The sequence below is a fragment of the Polypterus senegalus genome, chromosome 11 (assembly GCF_016835505.1).
Source record: "Polypterus senegalus isolate Bchr_013 chromosome 11, ASM1683550v1, whole genome shotgun sequence".
Classification (NCBI taxonomy): Eukaryota; Metazoa; Chordata; class Cladistia; order Polypteriformes; family Polypteridae; genus Polypterus; species Polypterus senegalus.
The window spans coordinates 29,362,193-29,384,312 of NC_053164.1; the positions used below are offsets into that span (position 1 = coordinate 29,362,193).

General features: G+C 38.7%; 1 protein-coding gene across 1 annotated transcript in view; it reads right to left on the minus strand.

Annotated features, from left to right (window-relative positions):
* The window catches only part of ppp1r14ab (protein phosphatase 1, regulatory (inhibitor) subunit 14Ab), a 92,517-nt gene extending 72,387 nt beyond the window's left edge, over positions 1–20,130 (minus strand). Inside the window, exon 1 of the mRNA XM_039768264.1 lies at positions 19,701–20,130. Coding sequence (XP_039624198.1) covers positions 19,701–19,895 — 195 coding nt within the window. The 5' untranslated portion in view covers positions 19,896–20,130. The remainder of the gene's footprint in view (positions 1–19,700) is intronic.
* Positions 20,131–22,120: the final 1,990 nt, after the last annotated feature.

Genomic DNA, 22,120 nt, shown 5'->3' on the forward strand with positions numbered 1-22,120 from the left:
CTGTTTACGGAGTGCAAGCGCTCAGCGCTTAGACAAGTTCTCAGCTAAAATGCAAGCATATACACTTCATGCACAAATCCTGTATTTAGTATTTTTTAAAGACACAGATTTATTTAAACATACAGGAACACAAAGAAGTTTGAGACTGGTTTACATAAATGGAAACCATCAATATCTGTCCATTAATTGAATGTTGAACTATGGCCAGTAGAGGAGGTGAAATTTTAAACAATCTTTCATAATGACAAGTCCAGCTGTTGATTGCATTATAAGCAATTTCAAGATGTTTGGCTGATGCATTTAACCACCCAGAAACTTATATAATCAGGATGCCTTACATCTGTTTACATATTTTTTTATTTTAATTTTTATAAACAATTTGTGGCTAGGGAGATGATGTGACTTGCTTAGGGTGAAACAGACAGTCAGTGGAGGGGAGTAAAATGGTAACCTTCGAGGTTTAATGTGCTGGGCCTCAGCCAGTATGGCGAGCAACCTAGTTAAGGCAGAAACCTAGTTTCTTAAAAAACCTGCATTTGCACAGACAAGTACTCTTCTGGGGTTTTTCTTTAGCAAAATGCTCTGACGTCATTAAACTGCAGAAAAAAAGATTTAACTGTCATCGTCTGCTGTAAATCCAAAATCAAGCATGGATCACAAAATAATTCTCGTGTTTCATTAATATATTTAGTCGTTAAGTAAATAACATCTGTATCCTTGTTAAATCCTCGACCTGAGCCACCAATAATTCGTGGTTATTAATACTGGCCACTGTGTTACCTGATTACACTAGTTAAACATATCTATAGCAAACAGCTGGATGAAAAATAAGCTGGCACTTTATTAATAGGGTACCGCTACTGGATTGTGCTTTTTCTGCTTTGCACAGCGATTGAGTCCTGCAAATGGAGAATCATACTGGTGTGTGTGCTTCTTGCCTTACACCAAGTGCTGCTGAGATAAAAACAACAACACAGGTACTTTTACTTCAACAAAACAAGAAATACATTAGGTTACTCTATACTTTAAAAAAGTCATCTGACTACATAATGCACATTACTTTTAACATGTTGCCCCCAACACTGCTTTCAAAATTGTGCTGCAGAACTTAGCTTGCCACTGTATGTTCAGATTAGCAACATAAATTAAGCAATTTCTGAAATATTGAGACAAAATATTTCAACTAAAAATATTATTCATCAGGTTAAATAACACATAGCAATGTACTGTTTTTACTTTGGGTGACTTTGTATATAATGCGTGAAGCACCTATTGTGATAAACCATGTCTGGTTGTCTGTATGCATGAAACACCTTGGCCTCACTGTGGACCAATTTTGTTGAAATGTGTCTCCTAGATGGCCTGGGAATGCCCTGGGATCACTTAATATTAGTTGGCATTTGTGGTTGGGGAAAAGGATGTACGGGTCTCACTGCTAAAACTGTTGCCCCTAAGGAAGAAAATGAATGAATGGGTGAATGAATGAATTGACCTTCATGTTGTTGAAACACCTCTGACATGCATGAGTATGAAGCATTTTCTCCTTGTGATGTTTTTGCTCGTGTTCTTTAACTTTTAATCTTTAGCTGTAGGTATCACTCAGTGAACTTTCCACTGTTGATATCACGAGAAGTACACTGTTAACCAATGATTAAGCTGCTAAAGGGCTGGACTTCTGACCAATGAATGAGGAGAGAGGTGAGACTTTAATTTAAATGCTAAGACTCCTTTCAATGTGTTCCATTTTAATTTATGAGAGCATTTCCCTAAAGTTGTGTTTTCAGTAAAACTACAGGTCTGAGCATGTGACTGGATAACTTGATATGTGGATTATGCGGCACAAGTTTTTTTTGGATATTTTATAAATTGTTTGCTGTTGTCTAGCATTGGTCACCATAGACACCAATTCTGCCAGAAGCTCTTATCTCCATATTACATGAACACATATGTATTCCTTTAAGAAATTGAATAAACCACCAAGGGTTCCAGAGAGATTTGCAGTGTAGGCTTATGGACAATGGAGCTCAACTGACCTATCAAAGAGTACCTCAGGTAAGGTGACTTAAGCTTTCTTTTCAATAAAATGAAATGCTCTATTTTTATACATTCTTGTTTATCATGGTGACATGTTGCATATTGGTCGGACAAGTAAGAGTTTTATTGTACTCTGCACAAGTGACAGCACTGTTACCACTACTACTAAAACAGCAGCAGGCCACATGATCCACAAGAGCCATTAACTAAGGCCGGTGAGAACTTTAAAGCGGCAAAGCCCCCAGCTTCACAAAACAGGTCTTCTGTATTTCAGAGATATGGCTATGACAACACAAACTGGAAAGAATTAGTTTTGTCCCAGATGTCTACCATTTCCTTTTCTGGGTCTTTTTTCTACTCACTGAGACTCTCCTGGGTACAATTTTCTTAGGAGCAACAGTGCACTTTTGGAAGAAGCCAGTGGTAGACAGTCATTATTGGTCCAACAATAACACTCACGTATGTACTGTATGTCAATAATACTCTTATAACAACGTCTGGTTCATTGTATCCAATTACACTATCAATTAGACTACGGCATTTGTTGCAGAAGACGGAGACAATGCAGGTGGAAAAACAACTTTCCTGTCTCAGTCTGATAGGCAACAAGCCTGCATTTTGCGATAACAAACAGAAAAATAAACACTTATTGAACGCTTTGTAGGTTCTCCCTATCTACTACTGAGTAGGATCCCCTTTTTGCCTGTAGAACAGCCTAAATTCTCATAAGCATTGATTTAAAAAAGGTATTAGAAACATTTCCTAGAGATTTTTTGTCCCTACTAAATATATAGCATCATGCAAACTCTACAAAGTTTTCAGCGACACACATTCAGGCTGAGAACCGTAAATTTCAACCCATCTGAAAGATGCTCTTATCAATTGAGATCTGGGAACTGTATAGGCAGGTCACTGAAGTCAGTGACATGTTCATGAAACTAGGTTGAGATGAGAGGTGCTTTATGACTAGGGGTGTTAAAGACTGTTGCTCTAAAGGAATGCACATATAGAATCAGTGCTTAGGCTAATAATCATTAATAAACAGGCCTAATGCGTGCCAAAAACATTCCCCATGCATCACACTACCACCACCAGCCTGTAACTGTTGACACAAGGTAGGATGGATCCCTGTTGCAGTGTTTATGCCAATTCCTGACCCTTCCATCTGCATGTTGCAGCAGATGTCAACGTGTAGTAAACAAGTTAAAGTTTATTCAATCTTAAATCATCCATGTTTGGTGATAAAGTGCTCACTGAAGTGTAATTTTCATGTTCTTGCATGACAGTACCACAGCCCAGAGTGATCTTCTGATGCTGAAGCACCTTCGTGTATGTAATTCAATGTCTGCCACTTTTGTGTATTCAGTACTTCTGCAAAGTACAGTTATGGCCTGTTAGCTTGAACAAGTTCAGCCATTCCACTCTGACCTCTAAGGCTTTTCGCTCACAGAATTGACATTCATTGGATGTTTTTGTTGCTCTCCTCATTCTATGTAAAATCTATAGACCATGAAAAGTGATAATCCAAGGAGGGCAACTGTTTATGGAATCAGCATGTCCAACACCAACAACTTGAATCACATCTTTTACTTTCAAATGTCTAAACAACCAAACTTCTTGACCATATCTGTGTAATCAGTTGTAGCTATGTTATTGGCTATTTGTGCAAACTATCAAGTGGGCTTACTAAAGTAGCTACTAAAAGCAGTTAGATTGTGTCATTATTGGCAGTGTTTTAATAAAAGTGAAGATACTACTGAGTCCATCAAACTCATATGGTTACCCATCTAGATACTTCTTAAAAAATGACTCGACTACACAAATTTAAGTATTTCAGTGTATCCCTTGTCGCACCAGTAAGACAGGACTTGGACAACATACAGGCTTGGTCAGATCTGTGGTAGATGAAAGTTAATGTAAGTAAATGTATGGAATTACATGTAGAAAGAAAAAAAATGTTAGATTTGAACACACAGTGCATGATTTGAAATTTGAAAGCACCTCTTATGAGAAGCACTTGGGAGTCATAGTGACATGCGTCCGATTAGGAATGCTAATAGAAAATATATAGCACAATGAGTGGAGTACAAGTCAAAGGAGGTCATGCTAAAGTTAAATAATGTACCAGTGAGGCTTCATCTGGTGAATTCTGCAGCGTTTTACGCTACATTTTACAAAAAAAGACGTAGAAAAGGCTAGAGCAACTTGGCTAATTCTAGGATTAAGAAGTATGAGCTATGAGGAGAGATGGAAGGAGTAGAACCTTTCCAATTTAAGCAAATGGAGAGAAGCCTCTTCAGCATTGTTTACCCCATGGAAATTGAGCCAAAAACAAATTTTTCATAAAGAAAAAAATGTATTTATGTTGACATTTTGGTATTTACATGGTTCTCTTACACGTAATTACATTAGAACTGCCACTACTGTACTAATGCATGTTTAGTATACGTATGTTGCGTGGCATGTTTTGAGACAGTCACAACAAACAGTCTGATGTTGCAATCTGGTCAGTAGATGCTTGTTTCTTTGCACAATTTTCTTATATATTTTTCTTTTGAATAAAGAAACCCTGTAGGTTATTGCAGGCTACCACAGTGCAAAACTTAGTGACTTCCACATATCCCCCTAACACAAACATTGACAGTTGTCACATTGTAAACAGTGCTTAGGGGGCTAATGTATCATTTGTCCTTGAACTTGATTACAATTATTTTGCCTTTTTGTCAGCTACTGTCACACCAAGGTGAAGCTTCATGCAACCAAATTAACTGTGCATATTACGGCGGTTCAGTCGTAAAGTGCCATATGCATCAGTTTCACTATCTGTGTCAACAGCTGGTAACTAATTAGTATCACTACTACTATTGCTTAATTCGAGCCATAGTTCTGTTTCAGTTCACATATGGCTTTTTGTTTCCCATTGTGGTTTTCATTGGAGGCTCTGCCTTACTCATGAATATTGATGAAATAACTTTGAGTTACCATAAAGTGGCAGAATTATGACATTTCTTCGACTACAATGCAGCTGAATATTGTCCTGAAAGTTATACGTGCTTAACACTATAAAGCGTATCATTATACATCATCCCTAGGTAAAACTCGGGTTTAACCATAATTGCATAGAATTCTGAGCCAAAGTTATGTCCCGGGGTTAACACCAAGGAAGTTAAAAGGTGATGTGAATTAGTACAGTGGATTGCAGCAATTACTTACAAATAAATTCTGCAACAAGAATACGAATGTTAAAAACCTTTTCTTCACACAGAGAACTATAGACACATGGAATAAACTAAGAAATGTGCTGTACAGTAGGACTTTAGGGAGGGTCAAACTCCCAATTTAATGATATTTTGAACAATCTTGGTTTAGAGAATTGCTTGATCTCATAACAATTGTTCTAATTTCTTTAAATCAGACTACAGTGAAGCATTCTGCAACTAAAGCAGATTGATCAAACACATTCTAATTAATAGTGTCTAGTTTGGTTTTGTCCATGACTTTTGCCTATGGTTAGTAACTGATGTGAATACACAAATGAAAAACCACATGAACACTAAACTGTACAGACTCTGTTGAAATTACTTCTTTAGTGATTGTTTACCCCACAGTTCACTAATTCAGTACAACAATAGTTAAAATAATACTATTTCACAAGAAATTGCTTGTAATGTGTAAATAAATGTATCACGGGCGATATTGAAGGCACAGTCTGAAGAGGTGGGTGCTCAGCACACCACCAAACTAGAAGTATTTAAGTAAACACACAACTCTAAAACATACAAAGAATGCCAAATTCTCAGGAGCAACAGGATAAATGAAACCAAAACCTGCAGCCTAATGCATATCCCAGGTGAAAAATTATGAGAACCAACAGCTTTCAACATACCAAGCTGAATCCTCAATACAGAATAATACCCCGGTCAGAAAAACAGAAGCCGATAAGCTGCTCCAGATTCTTTGTCAATGCTCACCCTGCATTAATAAATGAAAACTCTTATTTGTTTCTGGTTCCTTGGGTTACACCTATCTTATGGCCAGCACTGCTCACGTACAGTTGTGAAGTTGTCATTACTGTATTATACCATGCATCAGAATGGCCAGTATACATATTGTATCTCATGGCTCGTTATCACTAATACTCTCCAAGTCTATACACAACCTTGGGGTGGTGACTGATGGCCAGCTGTTCTTCACGTTACGATGGTGTATTGGTCTTGCAGATTCACTCTATACAATACCCAGAAGATCAGACCGACAGAGAAAACCGCCAGGCTGACAGAGAAAACAGCACAACTCTTGGTCCAGACTTTGGCCTTTTCATGTCTGGACTACTGCAACTCTCTTCTGGCAGAAGAACTGAGATACAGTATGTCACCAGGCTACTGCAGACGATTGAAAATGCAGTGGCACATCTGGTATTCAACCAGCCATCACTCCTGCTTTCAAATCATTACATTGGCTCCCTGAAGCAGCTTGTATTAGGTTCAGACTATTGATGCTTGCCCACAGAGTAGTCAACAGGTCAGCAGCAACGTATACAGATACACTTGTGAGGTCCTATGCTCCATCTCAGCCACTCAGGTCTGCTGAGGAAAGGCATCTCATGATGTCACCTCAGTGTGGCATGAAATCCCAATCCAGACCCCGTACAGGTGGAATGAGCTCCCCATCTCCATTCATCTGACTCTCACACTGTGTTTAAGAAGCATTTGAAGACTCTTGTTTGATGAATTTCTGTGTAATGGATAGGTTTTTATAACTTAGGAAATGTAACTTGCTCATATTTTTTTTTCTAAGCTCTTCAATTGTGGTGACCAATTTTGTAACCTTGTTCTGTAACACTTATTCCCTAACTATTCCCAAAACTGATGGCTACTCAATTATGTTGACCTCTTTTGTAAATTGATTTGAATAAAAGCATCTGCTAAGCAAATAAATGTAAATGTCATTCTTCTTGTTTCTCTTTGAATATACCATAACAAAACATTCTCAAACTCGTCTGGTTCAAAAGACTGTGAGAGGACGGAGTCCATGTCTGCAACAAGGCCAGTCGCACACATTAATCCACATGGGGACACATTTTATTTTTTTTTTTGCTCTTTATTTCACCTTATACAATTTTTAATATTAGGAATTTTTTAGTTTTCACATACCCCTTGGGGTCAGAGCACAGGGTCAGCCATTGTATAGCGCCGCTGTTGCAATTGAAGGTTAAGGGCCTTGCTCAAGAGCCCAGCAGAGTAGGATCTCTTTTGACAGTGACGGGGATTTGAACCAGCAACCTTCGGCACACCAGCACAGATCCTTAGCCTCAGAGCTACCACTCCGCCCTAAATGTAAAATGCATATATTTGAAGCATGAAAGGAAACCAGAGTAACTGGGGAAAAAAAACTCCACAAAGATAGGCCTGAACATGGGATGTGAACCTAAGATACTGGATCTAAGATGCAGCAGCACCTCTGTGCTGCCCACCCTCTTTTGATCTTTAATTAAATGGGCTGGCAAGTCTAAATTCAACTTTATTTCTGACATCGATCAACTGAAACTGCAAGGTCAGTTCCCAAATACCCGAGTGTGCTAGTTTCCCATGCCTTCCTGGACAATCTGACAGTAGACTAACAAACTTCAGTATAGAAATTGAGAAAAAGAAAACAGGACTGAAAATTCAAACCTCACACTAGTCCTGTCCAATGAAACCCTGAACCAGTTACTTATGCGATTACCATTCTGAACCTTTCAGTTTAGGTTTATATTTATAGCTACTGTATGCATGGATTTAGGAGGATATTCATATATAAATTTTCCTCCAAGCACTCCATTTTTCTTTCCCTTCCCAAATAGACATAGATTTAAGTTAACTGTGCTGTGTGATGGACTGGAGTGCCACCCAGGCTTGATCGAGCTTCACATTTAGTGCTGCGGGGATAGGTGCTGGCATTCTGCATTAAGTGGGCAGGCAAACAGAAGGAATGACATTTCTGAAAGTGGGAAAGTATGACTTACTTGTGGATTATTTTAATACAATTAACATATTTCTTTTTCCTAAAACAAATTAAAAAAAAAAAAACAACAAAAACACACACACACAATTTACGATTATGACTTTTTAATGGTTATTTGCACACATCGACCTTCTATAATCCAGTTATTCCAAAGATGATTTCATCAATGCATGAAATATTTGTTTAATTCAAATATGAACAAAAAGAAAGCATATTCAAATTCACCAAGCTTTACAGTTTTTAATTTGTGTAGCAAAACAATTGGTTAAGGAGAAAGAAGCATGGAGAAACTCTAAATTCTGTAAAAGGGCACGGTACAAAAATGTTCAATAGTGATTTGTAGGAATAAGGAGAAAAAAAAAAACAAATAACTAATCATAGGTGTGCCCAAAGCACTGCCATTATTGGGAAACACAGCTGGTCTGAATAAGTTGCCTCACTTATGGTCTATCAGCCTTCTAATCTGCTAACCTTTCACAATGAAAACTGGCCTGACCTGCTGCCATACAAGATTCCACAATGTTCTTATTGGAATTGCATGTCCTTCATCATCTTACTGCTGTTAGACTGCAAGCAGAATGGCGGGACAGGAAAATACCACATCCCTTGGATGAATGTGTCATTGTCTCAGGTAAACCGGTTAGGTATCACAACTGCTGGTCCCAGGATTTGGTATGATACAGTACTGTTAATCAATCTGCATTGGTACTGAACATGCTATTCAAAACATTTTTAAAAAAAAGAGGAAACTGTTACATAAAATTTGGTCCACTGTTCTACAACTAGGACAGCATCCACACTGCTACTTCTAAGTGGTTTAATGATTGTACACTGTCCTAAGCTTTTCCAAGCAGGCTATGGAACGGGAGCCCTTTGGCAAATGGAGCACACCCTCTTGTTACCTGTACTATAAAAGGAAAGAGAAAAAGGACTGAAGAACAAAAGATCAGGAGATGGATAATCAAAAAGACTACGTCAGAGGCAGAATAGCTGGAAAGTCAGGAAAGCTCAATAACAAAGCTAAAATGTAAAACAAAAACATATGTTTCTAATAAACATCTTAAAAAAATGCTAAATTAGCACAAATCTCTCCAGAAGTCGAGAATTTTGAACAATTACTGCTTTTAAACACCACTGCAACAATGATGTCAGCTTGCACGACTTCCAGTAGCAATATGTGATTGTGTGCAAGCAGCAAGCTCAGAATAACGACAACTATAAAAAAACAACATGGACACACACACAAAAAAAAAACAAAAAACGAATAACCCAAAAAATGCACATCATAAAAATAATGTTAAATAAGTGAGAAAGTTCATAGTGCTAGGATTGGTCCAACTTAAAACATAGTGTATTTGTCACATTGAAGCGGGTTACTAAAAAAAAACAAAACAAAAAACAGTGCTGATGCAGGGACCACCAGCAGGGGTTAGCTGGGGCTGATGAAAGGATATCATCATCAGTACACCAAAGCGGAATCTCATCAACAACAAGCATCTACAGCGATTTCTTCTGTATTCATTTGGATAAAAATTTCATTATCCCTCGGTATTACAAGAGTGTATGCCTTTTTGTCTTATCATGGGTTGTGTTTAGCCAAGTTGAATTTCTAGACAGTTCCAGGCAACACTGGGTACTTCAGCTAGTATAATACACCAGTAACGGCGCACTGCATGATAACATGCAGTTAATACGCTTGACTTGAGCATTCATAATTCTCATCCTCTTTCTCTGAACGTTTAGCATTCGTTTGCTCAGAGGTTGATGTGCTTGCTGCTTCCTGAGCAGTTCTTCTTTTCTCCACCCTAGCGGCCCACTTCTCTTCTTTCGTCTGCATCTTATCGCGTTAAAACTGATTAAGTCAGTGTTTGTGTTGCAATTACTTGTGGCGCTTTTCCACTGCATAGTATGGCACGACACGGTTCAGTTCAGCTCACTTTTGGGGGGTTTTCCTCTGGGAACAGTACCTGGTACCTGGTCCTTTTTTTAGTACCACCTCAGCCGAGGTTCCAAGCGCGCTGAACCGTTACCAAAACGTGACGTGTAAACTCTGCTGGTCACTGATTGGCCGGAGAAAATCGGCATTACTGCGTCACTGAACTTGCGACACGAGACACAACAGACCCGCTAGATTTTTAGCACAGCCAGCGAAGATTCGGACGCACCTTTAACCAAAATGGCTGTTTCGTGGTCTATTGAGGAAGTACAGACGTTCCTCTCGTTGGTAGCCGAGGAGCGGATCCAGCGAGAGCTGGATGGGGCGACGCGGAATGAAAAAGTTTTTCAGGAGGTCGGCGCAACTATAACGACACGTGAATAATCCCGCCCACTCTAAAGCGGTACTAAACTGCAGTCGAAACGCAAACCGAGCCGAACTGAGCCGAACCAAGGTGAGCTGTACTGAACCGTGCTGTGCCGTACTATGCAGTGGAAAAGCGCCATTAATAAGTTTTCCTTAATTTTTCAATTAAGCCGGCACTCAAGTCTTCAATCTGCCTCAAGAACGATTTAAGATATGAAGAGGTAGGGGAAGTGACGGCGAAGGTAGTAGGATTGAGAACGGTGCCTGTACGCATACACCGCACAACCATCCTGCTGGCCACTGCTGAGAGCTGATTCTACAATAAAATAAAATAGAAATAAAAAGAGGAATAACCTTGGAGGTCAATCACCACCACGAAAGCGGATAGCAGACATCACACAGTATATGTGTACCAAATTATTTTGTCCTTTTTTTCATAACTTCAACAAAAGAAAGAAACATGTGTATTTTCACCAGTTACGAACAATTTTTAAAAAGGTGGACTATCATCAGTCCAGTCTGTCAGTGGCACTGTCCCACATCTTCTGTGTAACATTGTGCACCTCAATAATCTATAGAGCTGTGTTGGAGACCTGTGCACACAAAGCCGGCAAAAAATTAGCCTAATGAGTGAGGCCAGACAAAAACAAATTCACAACTGACCTCTATGTATGGCCTTATAAAAATCACAGAGAAGCTTGAAAGGATCAGCGTTACTAGGACCCAGTTTCAGACCCTGGTTTTGGAGTGGCATTTTCTGGTCAGGGCCTGGCGGCTGGGTAGCCCATGTAGCCTATTTGGCAGATATGAAGAAAGCTGTGTGGAGCTGGCATGTAGGTTCATCACCCACACAATGTAGGGTGAGGGTTGGGTGCAATGCCAGTAGGGTGACAGGCTAAAGTGGAAACAATCTAGTCACTCTGGAGCTTTGTGATGTCTTATGTACATGTGGAAACATAAAAAGAAAGCTTGTTACTTAGGCCTCACACAGAGAGCTGCTCACTGGAAACACCAAATGCTATCATGCCAGCTCGAATGAAGCTCTTCTTTAGCAGCATAAAAACAAAACACAGCTTGAGGGTGAAAGGACAGCAAGGCTTGCCAAGACCTCACTGCATCTTCACTGCTGAAATGTACCTAGTGAAAATGCATATTTGGGAAATAGTGCTTGGAAAAGCAATTATTTTGTCTAAACACTGAACATTATCGCAAATCCAGATGCCAAGAAGCCTGCAAAGCATTTAAGATAAGACTAAATCAAAATTAATAAAAATAATGGGTGCTTAATTACTCTGCTATATTTATGCATCCAGTTTTTTTGTTATACTGATACATTTGCAGCATTATCAAAATAAACAGAGCAGTACAAAATACAGTATATATGTATCAATCTGTGTAAAACTACACGCATGCAAATCGCCTTACAATATTTGAGAAACAATTGATTACATTTATTATTTTTTTCCCCTGATTGAAACACAAGCTGCTCAAGTGACTTGCTTATGGTCACACAGTGTCAGTAGTGGGATTTGAACCCACAACCTCAGGGTCTGAAGTCCAAAGCCTTAACCACTATACCACACTGCCTACCATTAGAATAACTATCATTCTAGATCGTGGTAGTAGTTATTTATAAATTTCTCTTTTCCTATATACATTATCATGATAACTGTGTTATCCAGTACACCAATAAAACAAAATGCCTTATAGAATGTAAACCTAATTACTAATAGTACATAAGAAAACAATATGAAGCATAACACAATAGTCTAAAAATCACTTAATCTAAACATGGTGCCAGAGAGGAGGCAGTTCATTACAGGACACAGTCATGACCTAGCCTAACGTGTATATACTGTATATGAGTTTTAGAAGGAAGACTGAAGGACCCCCACAGCTACATGAAAATAATGCTTGCTCCACAAAGACAGTGGCCATGAATGGGATTTAAAGGCTGTGCTCAAGATCAAGTTATTTATATAAAATCCATACCACACAGGTGTTATCGGTAAATCTAAAAAGGCCAGAAATACAGTGAGAATGTGTTCAGCATGGAAGCACAGAGTTTAGCACTGCTGCCTCACTATTCCATAGTCGTGGGTCAGCCTCCCATGCCTGTTCAGATTCTGTTGGGTAGATTTGCACATTCTCCCCATTTCTCTTCAGGTTTTCATTAAACATCCCAAAGACATGGAAGTTAGAATGATGTAAAAAATCTAATTTGGCCCATTGTTAGTAAGACTGGGTGAACACCCTGCAATGGACAGGCACCTCGCGCTGTGTTAGTTCTTATCTTATGCCCCATATAGCCTGGATAAGCACCGACTTCCAACAACCTTGAACTGGATCATGTCGAGTTAGAAACTAGAAGGAGAGAAACTGAAGCTGCCTTAGAGCAATTTCAATCCATTTTTAATACATTGTGCTCTTTACCTCACAAAATAGTCTCAAGGACATCACAATATCAGTCATTTGTTATGGTGGTCTAAAAAAAGCTCATCTCACAGGCCACAAATTCCATGATAACATATTGCAAGTGAAATATTTAAAAAAAAAATGCACTTTAAGCAATAATGAAGCCTGTTAAAATACAGTAGAACAACTAATCACACAGCATTCTGAGCAAGTCTGACACACCTGAAGAGCCCAGTGATAGATACTGTAGCACACTGTCCTGGAATGAGTGGTCTCTGACTCAGGCTCTAGCTTTCCAAAACCCTGAACTGTATTACATTGGTTTAGAAATGTACTGTACAGTACACAGAGAGACAGACAGAAAGTCCTCTGCTGAATCATAAAAAAAGTTCACAAGACATTTTCTAGTCAGCTGTGACAATGCACATTGAACCCAAGTAAAATGATTGGCTTTGCACCACCTTGCTTAAGAGGCCCAATGACAAATGAAAACCACCTTTAATGGCAACAGTAAAGAGCAGGGCTGGTGCCACTGGTTAGTTAAATTAATTAGTTGCTCGCCTAAGGAGGCAAAATTTGGGAAGGGATTTTTTTTTTTTTTTTAACAAAATAAACACTCAGACTCAATACTACTGTTTGGTCTCCATTAGCCTCTTATATTGTTTGATGTGTGTTTACATTTGATGATGTACACCAGTCCTGTTAAGGTGGTCTTCCAAATCCAACAACAACAAGGTCAACAACAAAACAACAATTGTGATAAAAATAATCCTAGCATCGAAGACATAGACATGGCAAAATAGAATGATCAAAACAGCAACAAGACTAGAGATCTTAAATGCATTGATAAAGGCCTATTTCATTCAAACTCTAAGCATACTATAAACTAGAAGCATCTCCCAAATTTGTTTGTATTAAAAGCTTGTTTTAAAATTTGCAATTACCATACTCTGCGGTGCACCAACATAAATGACATTTGCTCCTGGCACGCTTAGGGGTCTCTCATTGTAAAACTCCGTGAGATCATGTATTGAATGGATGGTTGTACTGCCTCATCTGTATACATTAGTGAGGATTTAGTAAACAGGAATAATGGATAATGTTTAAAGATAATCATTATACTTTAATTTTACTGAATTTTACCATTAAGCTTATCAATTTTATTTCTAACATTACTAAATGGAACAGGTGCCCTATAGTCTTCATTGTCACCCTCTTTCTTAATATTGTCATCTTCAGGGCCTGTTTGGGCCACCCTATACAGTTTTAATTTAAACTACTGAGGGTTGTCACAAGTGTGGATGGTACAATTGGGTGAGGTTCTGTTCTTATTTTTGTTACCTTTAACCTGTTGGTATTTTAGACTTTAATACTGTTCTTGCATTTCTGCAAATCCTACATTTTTTCTTATTAAACTTTAACAAAATTACAGTCACGAAAGAGTTTGAGGAGACTAGCGCCTAAGGCTCTGTAACTTGTATCCATTTTCCAACCCACTTATTAGGATTGAAGGCAGCTTGTGCCTGTTCCAACGCCACTGGGTACAGGCCAGAAGCCAGTCCTTAATGGGCTACTAATCCACATTGGGTCAATTTAGAAACACCAGCTGAACATACACATCTTTGGGATGTGGAAGAAAACCTGCTGAGATTAAATACAATTCCTACATTCCACATTTAAAGATTGTGGAGTTTACTTAGCGGTTTCCAATGAGAACACCTAACATTGAGCAAAAGACGTTCTTCAGTATATAGCACTTCCTAAAACACTCCACCTAGGGTTGGTTTCTGCTTGTGCTAATGCTCCAGGGATAGGCTCTATCTGCCCCCTATACTGCAACCTCAATTTGAACTGATTTAAGGGGTTTGGATAATGATACAACTCGCTGGCTGCCAAATTACTAGGTAGCTTATTGACCTCCGCCTCTCAAACTCTGCACTGGTCTAAAGTGTGAGGACAACACATGACCCCTAGAGAAGATCCAACTAGAACATCATGCATGTCATACTTTATTCTTCAAAACCAATCAAATCAGGTATTGTTCTAAAGATCGTGGGTGTGGTCTATGGCCGGCTTGTCATCCTGGCCAATACCCCCAGGCCGCCAGATGGAGCTCTCCCTGCAGCATGGAGGTGCCCCGGATACCAGCAGGGAATCATGGACAACGATGTTTTCCTCTACAGCCCTGCTGGATACCACAGGGAGGCCCAGAGAGTCACATGTTCCCTATAACCCGGAAATACGTCATAGGCAAAGTGACAATGGAAGGGACGTACTTCCGGGATGAAGAAGAGGATTTTTATCTGACCCGGAAGTGATGAGGAGTCACATGGACTGAAGGATGACAAACACTTCCGGGTCAGGGACTATAAAAGACTCTGAGAAGCACCAGAGCGTTGAATTGAGCTGGGTGGAAGGGTGGCAATGCATCTGGGAGAGTTGGAGGATTGTATTATTGAGAATTGTGATTTATTTATGATTATGGTGGAGAGGAGGGTGCTTTGTGCACTGTTTATTAATTTAAAAGTCATTATTTTGGACTTTTATCTGGTGTCTGGCGTATATTCTGAAGGTTCAAAAGGACGATAGCGCCCTCTATCTGTCACAGGGTAGCACCTCAATACCCACCCTAAATGTGGGTTTACATCACACATGAAACTTAATTCAACAGTTTCATCATTCTATACCAGGAAAACAATAGCAAAGTAGCATTTTTGGTACATGGCAATATAAAGTTAGAGAGTAAAGATAGCAGGAACCAACCCTGGAAGAGACACCAGTCTATCAGAATGAAAACTCAAGCACACTTACAAAAAGACAGATTACAGCCATCCATCAACACATCTTAAAGCTACAGAGGACTGCTTCCATTCACTAGGAGATCAAAAGTGGAGGAAAATAATAAAAGCAATAAAAATTCTAAATATGCACAGCTGAAAACTGAATTACCCTTGGTTATCTATGGCCAAATAATTAGGCACATTTCCTTCTGATAGCAAAATGATGTCAACAGAATTTAAGTAAATTAAGTCATCTCCTATTTGTATAGGGGATGACCATACACCCTGTTACATTCTGAATTTTTTTTTTATATTACAAAGTTGCATGGGACAGCAATCTATGTCTGGGTTAAATCACTATGCAATGAAACTGAGCCGATGAACATAATGTGACTTTAACATGCAAGAAGAAACTCAGAACACTCATAGAGAAATGCCAACATGGACACAAGAGGAACACACAGATTTTATAAAGACCATGGCCAGGCTGGGAATTCAATCCACATGCCTACAGCTGTGAGACAGCAAGCACCCAATGCAACAGATCAATAAAATGCAATTACTAGGAAATCAAACTCTCCCAGAGTGTATAATTGCATGGCAACTGGGAGACAAAATAAAATGGGGGAATGTATGACATATGTAACAAAACTTGAATATTGCACTGGCAGATGTACGATCAAGAGTGAGTGTAGCTGGTACACAATAACTTGTTTGTGCGGTTTTAGAGATTGTGGACCTCAAGTGGCCATCTGTCCACTCTATCAAATCTAAGGCTCACATACTGGTAGGAAGAACTTCTCATCCTGTTGCTGATAAATCTACAGTATCTCCGCCTCCCAAAAAATGAACAAAGCACTTCAGAACATCCATATCTTCGTTTGTATGTTAGTTCAAATGCCCAGTGAGGACTGGGTAGTCTTTTAGCCTTAGAGCCCTTGCAAATATTTTTTTAACCCAGAATCCTGGTAGCTGGATTTGTTCTTTTATTCCTGGCTATTTGACCATAGCATTGGTCTTATTATAATCTAAGAAATTTAAAACAAATCCATAATGAAGGACTCTGCTGTATCTATCACCTGTATATCTGTGTGCATTGATTCATTCTTATTTAGTAATTTGGGCATTTCATGTATTCATTCATATACTTATTTTTCATTTTATGTTTGTCTTGTGTTTTTTCTTTGACATTTTGTAAAGCACTTTGAGCTACATGTTTTGTATGTTACAGAAATAAACAGTGTTTTTGCAAAATTCAAATTACTCCACTTTTGCAGTTGCCCAATGAATGCAGAATCAGATATAAGGCTGCTGCTTCTTAGACATTTACATAATAGTCATTACCCTTCCACTTTTAAATTGAAGCGGTCTGTTTTTTCATTAAATGTGAGCATGCTTAACTCATGGTGTGCTTACACTTATGGGATAGTTTTTATAGAAAACCTTTGAAATAATTCACAAATGGTCACATCACATTTTGCTCATTCTGTCAAAGACTGTACCGTCAAAAGTACTATACTATCACAAAAAGTTTTACAGAATAAAATATCACTATAAAACACTAGTAGACTTGTTAGTGGAGTAAAGTTTAACATGCAGTATGAAAGCAAACAAAGTGCTCTAAAAAGGTTTGGAAAAGGAAAAAAAAAAAAAGGTTCGGAGAGGAGGAAAAACACATTCATAAACAGAGTATTTGCCTAAATGCACTTGGGCAAAAATGTTAGCTAAATAAACAGAATTTGCTGGAATAACACTCATCAGTGGAATGTAAATTCCAGGCTGGGAGGTGCTCTGTATGGCATTTTAATGTTCTCTGCTCACTTGGATTCCCCAATTACAGTCCAGTACTGATAATTCAACACTGCCCATATGCAAGTGAGTCACTAAAACATAAAAAATATATAACCTGGGAACAATTAATTATTATTTCTTTAACAAAGCAAGACGTCCAAGATCCAAATTAACATTTGAACATTCAACAAATTATGACAAGATCTGGCCATTCAGCCTAAAGCTCACCAGGCCTATCCACCTAATTCCTCCAAAAAACATCAATTTCAGTTCTAAATCTCTAGAATCCTACGGTCTACTACACTAACTTGCTTACTTATTCCAAGTGTCTATAGTTCTCTATGTAAAGAGAAACTTCCTGACGTTTGTGCAAAATTTTCCCTTAACAAGTTTCCAACTGTACTCCTATGTTCTTGTTGAAGTAAGTTTAAAGCAACAGCATTTATCCACTGTACTAGTTCCTTTCATAATTTTAAAGGGTACTGTCATGTCACCTCTTAATTTCAATTTGCTTAAACTGAAAAAGATCAGCTCTTTTAATCATTCCTCATTATCCTATCCTCTCCAATCCTGGAATTCAGCCTAGGTGCTCTAATCTGGACTTTCTCCGATACTGCTATGTCTTTTTTGCAATATGGAGGCCAAAACTGCAGACATTACTCCAGATGAGGTCTCACTAGTTTACTATGTAATAAACCATTAAGAGCTGTGTGTCTAGTCCCTCTGAGTAATCTGATTGGTCAGTCCGGCTTTGGTGCAACAACGAAAGAGGAAGTGCAAGTGTGAGAGGCACGAAGAACATTAAAGGCAAATAATGCAAAAAGTGTTGACTTCAAAGATGCCAAGTATAAAACACGACAGGAGGTGAGAAAGGTGCCTCGAAAATAATGACAGAGTCTGAGAAGCAGGCTTTACAGGAACTTGCTTGAGAGACAGAGCGCCAGTTAAGATACAATCACACATTTAAATACAATGGAAAGAAACAAGTAGTAAGAACAAACCTTTTCTTAATAATTCTATTACCTGTCTTCGACAGGAACTATGGCTAATATGTAATAAAGCTTAAGCATAAAGTCAGGTAACTTATACTCTTCACACTGTGTCATATAACCTAACATTAAATTAGCCTTCTTAATGGCTTCTGAGCACTGTCTGGATGTTGACAGTGATGAATCCACCATGACTCCTAGGTCCTTCTGATGAGGTGTACTGTCAAATTTCAGAATTCCAATTGTGCATTCAAATCTTTGTATGTGCTACATGTAATACTTTACATTAAATTTCATCTGCCCAGGATGGTATGCTTTCGAAGTCCATCAGTAATGATTCAACAGGCTCAAGATGATCTACCAATACACTTAGCTTTGTGTCAACTGAAAACTTAACTGGATTGTTTGTTTATATTCCTATCCTGATCATTTACATATATTTAAAAATAGCAGTGGTCCTAGCACTAACCACTTAGGGACACCACTCTTAACATCACCCAGTTCTGACAAGGTTCTTCACACCATAAACTGCTTCCTATGTTTAAGCTAAATCTGCACCCATCCACTCAATAAACCAAAAGTTTGATGAAATCATTTTTCTAAAACTCCTATAATGGATATATATATATATATATATATATTTGTTTTTATTTTACACAATTGAGCAGTGCTATGTACTGCCCTGTAGCCCGGGGTGGTCTCTGCCTACACAGCAATTCCTTATTGGACAGGCTCGAATAGCTGCGAACCCGTACAGGAAGAATTGGGTAGATATAACGGACGGTTGAACAAAATATTTCTGATTACTAGAAACAATTTCACGATAATACTAGCATTTAATCGGGCGGTTGTACGTTAAACGCAAAAACCTGCATGTCTATTAAACGGGCTTTTATGAATTTAGTTATAAAATAAACAAGGGAATGTTACAGCAATTGTGTCCTTTCCAATTAAACAAAACGAACGAACCATACATGCCATTAGAGTATCCGAAGAGGATGATTTAGTTAGCTCAGGAATTAAAAAAAAAACAAACAAAAAAAAACTTGTAGCTTGGGCAACATCTTGCAGGTGCGCCACCTTATCATTATCACCCATTTTAAATGCTTTCAGTTTACCTTCTCATTGTTTTTCTTTCTAATTCAGAAAGCAGCTACTGTATGTGGGAGCTGGACACCATTCCATGTGCTATACTTAACGGCTAAATCACAGTCCTCCCTTGAGAGCCGTTGTCCGCCTAATTATCAGTCTTTGCGTTTACCGGTATCTCCCCGTCGCGCAAGCTACATTTTACAAGACAGTGTTCTTTCTTAGGTCCACCCAAACCCCTCACTAAAAGAGGGACTAGCGCTGAAGGAACGTAGATTACAAGGTGTTGGTCCTTACCCTGCCCAGGTAGAGCTCCACCAGCCGCTCGTCGATCCATTTCTCCACGTCCAAGCGTCTCTGCAGTTCCTTCCTATCATACTTTACCGTAACACGGGCTTGCCTCTTCTGTACCGCCAGTCCCGGCTCCCTGTTACCCCTGCTGGGGGAATGTGTCTTATTATTTAATCGTCTGCCCACCCGGTTTGCTGCCATAGTCTACAGTTCACACACAGATAGTGACCACGCGCTGCTGGCTCTGGCTGCTGCAAAGTGCGGCGAGATACGAGTGCTGACCGGCAAGAGAGCTAGAGGAGTGGCGCAGTTCGGTCCTAGTGCCCGTCGTGTTTCCCAAGTGAAACGAAAAGGAAAATGCATTTTTCCGTCTAAAATCTTTTTTCCACCTATTCATTTTCGAACATTTCAGAATAATGGAAATCGTATTTCAAATATAATAATGCTATTCTTCAAAAACTATTAAGAGACATTTTAAAAACAACTACAGCGCTATGAATTATACCATACGGTTTATTATAAGATAAAAAAATTTGCCATAACTTTCTAGTACAATTGTTCTCATTCTAGTTTCTGGGAAACCCTAAGGCTGTTGCAACCAACTTCTTAATTTCACTGTAACTTTAAATATATGCATTTTTCCAGAAAAATCTCTTCAAAACGGTCTCAGGGTGCCGAAGCCTATCCCGACCGCACTGCGCGAAATGAATGACTCAGTCCTAAGCCGGGTGCTGTCACGCATACTGGTCATCGTAGAATCGCCACTTAACGTGATGGCTTTGTGATGATACAGTATTCTTCGCTGAATATGACTGGGACTAGCATGGAGCTGTGAGGCGGGGCATATCACTTCCCCCTCCGCATCTATTGTATATGTTCATACATTAGCGGCTAACACTGAGCCCAAGATCGAGGTGCCGACGTCATGCTGTAAAAGTGTAAAGTAACTAGTTCACTTAGTCAAACTACTTCTGCTATAGGAATGTATTACATTGTTAAGATTTACAAGATGCACACGTCTATTTCTTCGTTTTGTAAATGTTATCTTTTATTCACTTTATTATCAAGAAATTGCACACTTAATTGTATACTATAGATTATGTTCGATTAAGCGACAACAGAAAGAGAAGTATGTGCAAATAAATATATATGCTTTTTACCTTATAAGCTTATAAGAAAGCCAGCCATCCGTTTACTAAGTCGACCCCAGCGTTTTTAGGAGTCAGGGCAAGCGACATGCAAATCACGAGCAGTAGACCACACAATAATTGAACGATAATGTGAGTGAAAATGACTTACTAGCAAAGTCCATCGAGTTATCCAGACCATTTTAGACTCAGGTCAAGGTCACTACGGCTTAGCCCGACGTCGGCTCGTACAAGGCGGCAACCAATGGACTGACTGCACGTTAACATAGGTCGCCAAATTTAAACTCATTAAAAAATGTAATTGTGAATAATTATTTTCATTTTCTTTCGTGAACACAACAAAAATAGAGCGTTTCCATCACGTCATATTTAAGTACACAACTGAAAAGAAATGTAATTAAAATTTGAAAAATTACACAATTTATGCTTTAATATAATATGGTTCTAAATCAATTTAACAAGAAAATATTTAATCAACCTCATATTTTAAACATATGTAAAGAAAACGATCCAAATTCATTGACTTACAGTTGTGCTTGAAAGTTTGTGAACCCTTTAGAAATTTCTATATTTCTGCATAGATATGACCTAAAACATCATCAGATTTTCACTCAAGTCCTAAAAGTAGATAAAGAGAAACCAGTTAAACAAATGAGACAAAAATATTATACTTGGTCATTTATTTTTTAAGGAAAATGATTGAATATTACAGTACATATTTGTGAGTGGCAAAAGTATGTGAACCTTTGCTTTTCAGTATCTGTTGTGACCCCCCTTTGCAGCAATAACTGCATCTAAACGTTTCCGGTAACTTTTGATCATTCCTGCACACTGGCTTGGAGGAATTTTAACCCATTCCTCCATACAGAACAGCTTCAGCTCTGGGATGTTGGTGGGTTTCCTCACATTAACTGCACAACACAACATTTCGATTGGATTAAGGTCAGGACTTTGACTTGGCCATTCCAAAACATTAACTTTATTCTTCTTTAACTATTCTTTGGTAGAACGACTTGTGTGCTTAGGGTCGTTGTCTTGCTACATGACCCACCTTCTCTTGAGATTCAGTTCATGGACAGATGTCCTGACATTTTCCTTTACAATTCTCTGATATAATTCAGAATTCATTGTTCCATCAATGAAGGCAAACCATCCTGGCCCAGATGCAGCAAAACTGGCCCAAACCGTGATACTACCACCACCATGTTTCACAGATGGGATAAGGTTCTTATGCTGGAATGCAGTGTTTTCCTTTCTCCAAACATAACGCTTTTCATT